At 44.1% G+C, this 9,393-nt stretch overlaps 2 protein-coding genes across 2 annotated transcripts in view; both read right to left on the reverse strand.

Moving 5' to 3' along the window:
- The window catches only part of fbxl16 (F-box and leucine-rich repeat protein 16), a 21,184-nt gene that overhangs the window by 5,356 nt on the left and 6,435 nt on the right, over positions 1-9,393 (reverse strand). Inside the window, exons 2-4 of the mRNA XM_005751176.2 lie at positions 3,611-4,316; positions 1,758-2,000; positions 1,328-1,593 (exon numbers count right to left, since the gene is read on the reverse strand). Coding sequence (XP_005751233.1) covers positions 1,328-1,593; positions 1,758-2,000; positions 3,611-4,309 — 1,208 coding nt within the window. The 5' untranslated portion in view covers positions 4,310-4,316. The remainder of the gene's footprint in view (positions 1-1,327; positions 1,594-1,757; positions 2,001-3,610; positions 4,317-9,393) is intronic.
- Positions 5,479-9,393, reverse strand: part of LOC102196230 (endonuclease domain-containing 1 protein-like) — a 39,571-nt gene continuing 35,656 nt past the window's right edge. Inside the window, exon 3 of the mRNA XM_013915426.1 lies at positions 5,479-5,576. Coding sequence (XP_013770880.1) covers positions 5,479-5,576 — 98 coding nt within the window. The remainder of the gene's footprint in view (positions 5,577-9,393) is intronic.

Here is a 9,393-nt window from a genome sequence, read left to right on the forward strand (position 1 = left end):
CCTGAGTCAGAACATTGATGGAATCCAAATGTACTTCCTGTGTTACTGAAGTTTAGTTTTCACTGAAATTGTGTTATATTTAATATTATTTATCTAACTACAGCAGGCTATGATACAACAGCAACAACATGTTGTCATTGTTACATGAATAATGAATGAGTAAAGGTGTTTACACACTGAGCATGTTGGGGGAAAGTGAGAAGAAGTTCAGATTTTTCAGAGGCAAACTTTCAGTGCGTTGTGTACACACACACTGAAAGTGTTCTTGCAAATCGTCATCCTCAAAAACACACTGTGAAAAAAACAAAGTTGACATTAGGCGATGATGAGCTGTGTTTCTGAATAAGAAAAGGAAGAAAGTGAGATTCTCGGTTCATCCATTTCCCAGGAAAGGCGGCAGCGGGGAGGATTTCACGGTTTGATCCAGGAGTGGAAGTTGCTTCACGACTGCGTTTGTGCATATTTCAGGATGTGAGTGGGGTAGTGTGAGCTCTTGTTGGGAGAGTTGGGACCACATCTGAGGAGGCAGAGAAATCATTTCAGAGAGCCGACTGACCCGGAGCAGCATCTACCTGCGTGTCTGACGTAAAATAGGATTACTGTTTCCATATAGTACCAATGTGTGTTTTAAATTACAAGTGCACTTGTTGCCCAATCAGATTGTTCAGATATGCTTATAGTTCTAAAAAATGAAAGCTGCAGATTCAGTGTGAGTGGCTTTATTATAGATAGATTTTATGCTTGTAGTGTGTAAAGGCCTTAAATGAAAATGTTTCTTCCTGTCCCAGAACATTACTGCGCTCGACAAACGCTCCTCACACTGACAGCAGAGGAGCTCAGTGCCTTGCCATGGACACTAACATGTGGCGCACAGGTGCTGCCTTCAAATGTGAGGACTGAAATAGACACTTAAATATTAGAAAATCACTTGATGCACACTAAATCCTCACTGTGTTAAAGATAAATTAGCCAAGTCTACAAGTTCTTGCACCAATAAAACACCAGCTGCAACTCAGGCTGTAGAGCAGGTTATCCACTATTCAGCTCTCACAGACAGCAGGCCCTCCATGTATTAAAGTGACCTTAAGCAAAATAAGTTCATGCTGGCTGCAGATTAGCACTGCTAGATGGATGAGAACACAGCACACACCTCCACATCTGTAACCTTTGCCCAGTAAACATTTTATCCCTAACCTTAATACCTGCATGAGCATGAGTTGTATCTTTATTGCCACTGAAGCGGATTAATTATCGTAACTTCCTTTTGTATGAATATGACCTGATTACAGACTCCGTCTACGTGCGCAGGACGGCAAAGAACACTCACCTGTCCAGCACCAGTTCTTCCAGCTTGTGCAGGTCGCAGGCAATGTACTCCAGAGCCATGTCCGTGATCCGAGGGCACCAAGACAAGTCCAGGCTGCGGAGCTTGCGCAGGTTCTCAGCGACCAGCTCAACACCATCATCTGTGATCTTGGAGCAGCCAGAGAGACTGAGAGAAGTCAGGTTTGGCAGGCTATGGACCATGTTTACCACACCATGGTTGGTGATCTCCCAGCACGAGTGAAGCCGCAGAGTGTGGGTGGTGTAGCCCTGTGGAGGAATTTTACTTTTTTAATTATGTCAGTAACTAGTAAGGAATTAAGAAAGATGAAGCCAAAAAAGTTGTTTGGATTCTAAGAAGTCCAATATAGAAAAAAGCTTGAGGACAGCTAAACTAAGCAGCACTTTATATAATTATTATTTTAACTTCCTACCTGCTTGGCTGTAAAGTAGGCCATGGCTGTGTCAGTGACATGGTAAGCCTGCAGGGTCAACTCTGACAAGTTGGGCAGGAGCTGTGAGATAGCAGCAATGGCATCATCCGCCACATTGATGCAGTCACTGACGCTGAGGGACGTGAGGCGAGCGTTGAGGCTCGACCAGAGGCCAGCCTCTGTGAAATCGTTGCAGCCTGACAGTTCGAGATGCATCAGGCCCTGCATTTGCTCCAACATAACCTGAAACACAAGAAATAACATGTGAAATGTAATTATACCCACAGGCACTGTAAAGTCTCCTGAGCCAGCAAACATTGGACAACATATTATCTAAAAAAATGAATGAATGAAATCATTGTATGAGGCTACAGAGCGAGGAGAGAAAGTCCTGAGGTCATCACTATCAGACGTAGTGTCTGACATGCAATAAACCCACAGGTTTTATGGTGAGCTCACTGACACCAGCAGTCATGCAAATCTTTCAGTTCATTTTATATATTTATACAGCGCCAAATGGCAACAACAGATGCCTCAAGGCTCTTATCACTATAAGGTAAAGACCTGCAATAATACAATCTACATCTGTGCTCAGATTAATGAGATGGATGAAAAGAAACTCAAGCCCACAATCTTTCATTCTCAATATACCATGTGTTAGAAAGCTGTGATTGCTATTACTGACACACTGCCACTATGGGGACTAGCTAATCAATAAGAGTGATCAGGAGAACCATAAATACTGATCTAAAAGCCAGTTTTAAAAGATCTAGTAATCATCCAATCACTGTGGGGTCCTCCCACAGGACAGTGAAAGGTGTGAATGTGAGTGTGTATGGTTGCCCGTTGGCCCTGCGTTGGCCCTGCGTTGGCCCTGCGTTGGCCCTGCGTTGGCCCTGCGTTGGCCCTGCGTTGGCCCTGCGTTGGCTGGCACAGGCTCCAGCACAAACCTAAGCTGACCATGAAGTGATCAGCTGTCTACTTTCTGTGTTCAGAAACCTAAAACTGGCACTCTGTCAGCAGGACAAAGACCGTCGATCAATCAAGCTTCAATGATCAAGGTGACAAATCAGCTGTCTGAGCTAACACATATACGCAAATACAACTGAAACATTTTTATGCAAAATCCATCATTGCTCTCATTACTGACACATCAATCCCATGTTTCATGCCACAGTTGTCACTGGTTACAAGTCATTTTATTTTCAGCAGAAAGAGTCTAATTCACAGACTTTTATAATATTGTTGCTGCATTAGTGTCATCAGCAGTGATGCCTTAAATATCGGGGCTGAAACTGATTTAAAGACAGAAACAGTTTGGGTAAAAGTACAACAGCTGCCAGTTATTTAAAATCTCTGTTTTGCTGGTTACATGTCACCAGTTTGTCTCAGCAAAATACACGTTCTACTGTTCACTGTGATAAAAACTCACGAGGTTTGTGTCAGGGAAAGTGAGCCAAAGGTGGTTTCTCTGTGTTTCACACTGTGCTTCAGACTGAACTTTGTAACACAAGAAATGAGAACAATGAATGAATGAAAGTAATGTGCGTGCAAACAGGTGAAACCAGGTGTCTGGAAACAAAAACTGTATTCATCTTCAAATAAGGGTGCAGCATGAACTAAAAGAGGAGAAGAAAAAGCAGTTCATAAAGATCAAACACAAATGCAATTTAAGACACGGGGAAGTAGAATCTACATTCTTAATGGCTCGATCCACAAATAGTGATAATAAATTGGTACATCAATGGTGGTGCTTTCATTGCTGATGAAACTGCGAGGAAGAGCTGGAATGGCTCCACTTTTGCAGGTATGGCTTGGACTGAACGTTTTATTCCAAACACACTGCGACTTACCTCCAAACCAGCATCTGTGATTGTGGACCTCTTGAGGCTGACTGACCGAACACCCTTCTTGGACAGCGGGTAGTTGTCAATGAACTCACAAATGTCAAGGTCTGAAACACCGACTAAACAGAACGACTGAAATCCACGCAGAGCAAAGGCCTGGAGGCTGACAAACTCCTTCTCCCCATTGGGCAGTAAGGTGTACAGCTCTTTAGCATGCAAGATGGGTGTCACTCCTTCCCAGAACTTAGGCTGGTACAGCACCTTGCGCCACGTCTTGCACACCTGCGCCAGTACACATTTCTCCGCTGTGGTGAAGTACCAAAGCAGCCGGTTGAGCAGCTTCTCATCCAGAACGAGCTGGCGCTCCAGCAGTACAGGTTTGGGCAGGGTGAGAGGAGGAAGCTGGCAAAGAGATGGTTTCAGACCCACCAGAGGTTTCCCAGGCTCAGAGGGCAGGAGAGGAGCTGCAGCGTGGGGCATACCTGGACCATCCAGGTGGTGATGGTGATAGGATAGAGAAGATGGTGGAGGAGGAAGGATGGAGGGTACAGAGGAGGACTGACACAGGCGGTTCTTGGCGGCAGGTGTCCCCTTGGTGATGCTGGCACTGCCCAGGCCGTTGGGCTGGCTGGGAGGCAGCTTCACCATCCCGTTACGAGTCACACAGGAGGACTTCAGTTCACTCGGTGTGGACATGTTCAACATTGGGAATCTGGTGAAAGAAAGCAAATGCAAAGAGCGCCGTTAAACACTGAAAGACAAAACTGGAGACAAATTTACTGAGGAATGAAAAATTACTATTCTAACACATTTCTGTGGAAAAGATTATGAATTTAGATTTAAACAGTTTGCTGATTTGCAGGACTAACACATCTGAGGTCATTTTAAACTATTCAAACTGATATTGCAGATTTATAATTTCTTTAAATCTCTGCTTTCATGGGCGCCGGTTTAGCTTCCTGGAATGAGCAGACGACCACACGCTGCACAGCTGAGCCCGCGGCCTGCACGTCTTCCCCTCTTTCTTTCCCGTCAGTCTTCACTATCCCTATCAGAAATATGGCTACTTTCATTAGACCACTGTGAGCAGATCTGATGCTGTTTGTCTAAATATATTGTTTCATTTATTGTGCTTCCAGCTGGGCCTTCCAGGAAGAGCACGGGTGCTGAGGCGTGCGAGGGACAGGTGTGTTTCCTTTGGCGTCGTGCTCTTGATCTAAGCCAGTAACTACAGCTATACTCCTAAACATTCGTTTCATACAAATTATAGTAGCTACCACAAAAGTTAACCAAACTGCGTCCACTGTGAAAACTCTGACATCTTATTTGAAAGCTATTCTACCCACATGATGTCGTAGATTTTCATAAACAGAAGCTTGTTGTGTCCAATATTTTGAATTTGCTGTGTGTTTAAAATGGCACACATTCTGTATGTAGGAGTCATGTGGAATTCTTTACAAGTCCTGTTTGCTGGAAACAGAGCTGCTTCACCTTCAAAGTAAAGGCTGTGCATTTAGCAGCAGGCCCCTACGTCTCCCCAGCCTCCTCCTCTGGCTCCTCTGGCAGGACATCATAACATAATCTCAGCATCTACCCTGGGCTTCCCGTCTGTTGTGTCCATCTGTAGTTAGACACCTTTACTTCACTGGCTCCTTTCAGTGTGTCTCTGTCTCTGGGAGAGCTCAGAAACCAGAGGCCTATATCTGTCATCTCATTCTTTCAGTCAGTACCCACAACATTTGAAGAGCTAAATCCACAGCTTTGTTCTCTGTTCACCATGACAGGCTGGTCCACAGCACTCCTCACTCCTTCCCTCACTGCTTAAGAAGACCCAGAGATAATCCCACAAGTATCGCTGCCCAGTCCATACTGCACTAGAAGCTCGTGGCCTTTCTGTGGACGGAGGGTCCACAGGAGGATTGACACATGTAACTGTCCCCAAGACCGGGCTCCAGGGTGGGGCCTGGATAACCTGGATCCAGGTGAGTTAACATGTTTCAGTGTGATTCACACTTTGCTGGCCAGGACCAGTCTGCCATCAGAGAACCTACCAGGGCTGGTATTACTGTAACATCTGCTATTGGAGGTAAGTCAACTGTAGCTCAGGAGGTCAGGCTGGTCATCTACTAATCAGAGGGTTGCTGGTTCAATCCCCATCTGCTGCCAGTCTGTAGTCTTGTGTGAGATAGTAACCCTCATGTTGCATCGTTTGGAATGTGTTAGGTAGCCCTGACCCCGTTATTTGAACACTCGGTCTTCTTACTAACATTTAAGAGAACCTGACATGATATCGAAGTAAAAGACAGCACAGTGTAAAGGAGTGAGGCCTGTTCTGTGTGCCCTCCCTGTATCAGTAGCATGAAAGCTCAAACCACTCAGTTATATAACATGGTGACTGTGGTGCTCAGACGCACAGCACTATCTCCCTGTCCAATTCTATTAACACAGCTAGATGTGATGCTATATGCTATATGTGCATGTATGCACAACAAAGGCACTTTTCAGTATGAACACATTGTGCATTTTCTCACTTTCATGTCTTGTCAGCTCCTCAGCAGACTGGCACTGCCTCTGCAGTAGCATAAACAAGGTTCATCCATTACATAATACGCCAGTGTTGTCAGCAACTGTGGCTACAGCGAGCACAATGAAATGTTTCAGAAAGCAAACACTTCAGAGTAACGTCAGGAGAACCCATCAGAGCAAAGACAGCTGGAACAGTCCCTCTGATATCACAGATGCAAAGTTTACCATAAAGACTACACAGATAACACAAAGTGATGCTACACACAGTCCGCTGTGCCACGTAGCAGCAGTGCTAAACACAGTTTAGCTGATTCACATGAAATAGAAATAGTCTGTGTAAAAAAAAAAAAAGAGATTTTTGGCCCCGAGGGTTCACGGAGGGTTCTTTAATTATCGGGGGCTTCTCTGTGTTACTGGAGTCTTTACAATATTAAATGTTTTTAAGGTGACTGTTGTCACAGTTTGGTGCTATTTAAATGAAACTGAACTGAATTAAATTGTCTTGATTTTTGTCCCATATTACAGGCTTCTCTTTCTTTAAGCACTAAATCAGAATCAGAACAGGAAGTGATGCGGGTTACAGTTGCTCCAAGACAGTAACTGTAACAGACTATTTAAATAACACATTGTTACAGATGTAACAAGTTTAAGGAAAAGAACTAATATATAGAGAAACCACTCAATGAAATCCAACATTCCCGAGTAGAGGAAACACATGTACACATACAATATTGTCATTAGCAGGAAATATCAGTAGTCTGTTCCCTCACATGTGATTCTTACTCAGCATTATGAACTGTGGGTGCAGCTGTGGAGTGTCAGAGTCTGTTTCCCACAGTGCTAGCTGATTAAAAAAATAATAGTTCATGAAATATTGTATATTTGAAACAACTGCAAAGAGTTTGTGTGAAATAATTCAGACAATCTATAAAGCACTTTTAAGCAACTGTTCGATTTTGTGATATATAAATAAAATTGACGTGAGCAGTGGTTAGCCTGTTATCCATCAGTTAGCCGGGGCCTTTCTGTGTGGGTTCTCCTGTTAGCCTTGCACACACTGATCTGTCCGGGGTCTACCCGACCCTCCACCCTGTCACCACTGATACAGGCCCATCAGTTTAGAAAGTGATGGATGGCATTCATGCAAAAACACAGAATAAAATAAATGTCTTTAACCCAAATTGTGGAGTAGTATTAAAAGCAGGGGTGATACAAAGGCATCCAATCAGCAAGCCAGACAGAGCACATAAAGACTGGGCAAGAAGGAAACCAGAAAGCCAAACTACACTGTAAATAAAAATATTAATACATGACAAAATGACTGGGAATAAGGCACAAATATCAGTTTCAGGCTGACCGCCTGTTGCTGCATTTCTTAGAGGGTCCTGCTGCTATCTCTGTTTTTCCTTTAAAGAATAAATCTATGTGCCAAGCATATACTCCATGAGGTACACCCGCTCATCTGCTTACTAACACATATATCTAATCAGTCAGTCACCTAGCAACAAGTCAGTGCACTTAGACAAGGTCGAGGTGACCTGGTGAAGTTCAAGCTGAGGACCAGAATGGTGATGATTTGAGTGAATGTGGTTGGCTGGTGTTTGAGAAACATGCATGACGTCACAGAGATGGTCTGAAAAAGAGAAAATATCCAGTGCTGTGGCTCTCTGGGAGAAAAGGTCTCGTTGATGTCAAAGGTCAGAGTACAACTGCTAGCATGCCACTCCTATCAGCTAAGACCAGGATGCTACAGGTCAGTAATCTGAGACTGTCCGTGATACCCACACGACCACAGCAGGAGCTGAGACGTGCTGCTTAACTCTGAACACTATAAGGACTCCTCTGAGCCACAGGAGAGCCTAAATGCACCTGCACACATGTGTATGTATGCACTGTGACTTTAACTAGAAAGGCTTTAAGAAATTCAAAGAGCTGAAGGAAAGTAGTGCAAAATTTAGATTCGAATAAGGCTTTGGTTGTATGACAGTGTGTACTGTCTTAGTGTGTTTTTGTTATGTTTGTTTGTTGTTAGACATTAAAATAAATCTAGATATTTCAGTCCCTGGTTGTTGTGTTGACACATCTCTATAACATCGCATGGCGATGGGGGGCAAGACTCGAATGGACCAGACCCCCGAGTACATGGGGGGGTCGCACTCCTCAGCCTCTCTGGGAAGGACTATGCCAGAATACTGGAAAGGAGAACTTGTCCATAAGTCGAACCTCAGATACGTCCATGTTGTGGGACACTGGACCAGCTCTCTGTCCTCTCAAGGAAATTTGAGGGTGCGTGGGATTTTGCCCAACCAGTCTGCATGTGCTTTTTGGACTTGGAGAAGGCATTTGACCACAGTGCTTTGCGAGTATGGGGTCTGTGGCCCATTGCTACAAGCTGTACGTTCCCTATACAACAATTTGAGAAGCTTGAAATCAGTCAAACTCATGGTGGCAGCTGGACTCTGCCATTGCTGCTCTTTGTCACTGATCCTGTTCATAATTTTAGAGGAATTAGAAGGTGCAGGAAGGCTTTACTTTGGTGGCCAGGATTTCTTTGCAAGTGATGTGGTTCTGTTGGCTACATGGGGTGGTGGCCGAGTTCGCTCTGGATTGAGGCCACGACTGCAGTGATGCAGATGCTGCATGTCCTTTATGGTAAAGAGAGAGCTGAGCATGGCAGCAAAGCTCTGCCCTCACCCATGGTCACAAGCTCTGGGTAGTGACTGAGAGAACGAGATCCCAGATATAAGTGGCAGAAAAAAGGGTGGCCGGCCGGAGAAGTTCCTTCATTCGAGGGCTCAGAGTAGAGTCGCTACTCTCCAAGGATGCCTCCTGGGTGAGGCGCTCTGGGTGAGGCGCTCTGAGCATGTCCCCCTGGGAGGAGGCCCGGAAGAAGTAGAAGGAAATGGATGGATAATAATAATAAGCAACAAATATAAAACTTTACAGCAGTTTTACAAATGAGACATTTTTATCCACCGAGGGACTGATAATAATTTTAATGAGACTTTACAAAAAGTAAAATGACTTCAAATAAATGTTACTGTTATTAATTTAATTGGCTACCTCTGCAGCTCCACCAAGCTGTTGTAGAAAGAAGTTCATCTTGCTTGCTTATTTTCAGTTAAAATATCCTGTAGCAGCAAAAAGGAAGTGCTGAAATTAACTAAGTGAATATAATATTGTTAAATATTCTTCTGGAAACAAAGGCCCTGCGTTAACATTAGTTATATCTGTTATATCCCAGTGATTCTGGTAACTTCAGT

This window comes from Pundamilia nyererei, unplaced genomic scaffold (genome assembly GCF_000239375.1).
Source record: "Pundamilia nyererei isolate P.nyererei 1_Seehausen unplaced genomic scaffold, PunNye1.0 scaffold00302, whole genome shotgun sequence".
Taxonomy (NCBI): domain Eukaryota; kingdom Metazoa; phylum Chordata; class Actinopteri; order Cichliformes; family Cichlidae; genus Pundamilia; species Pundamilia nyererei.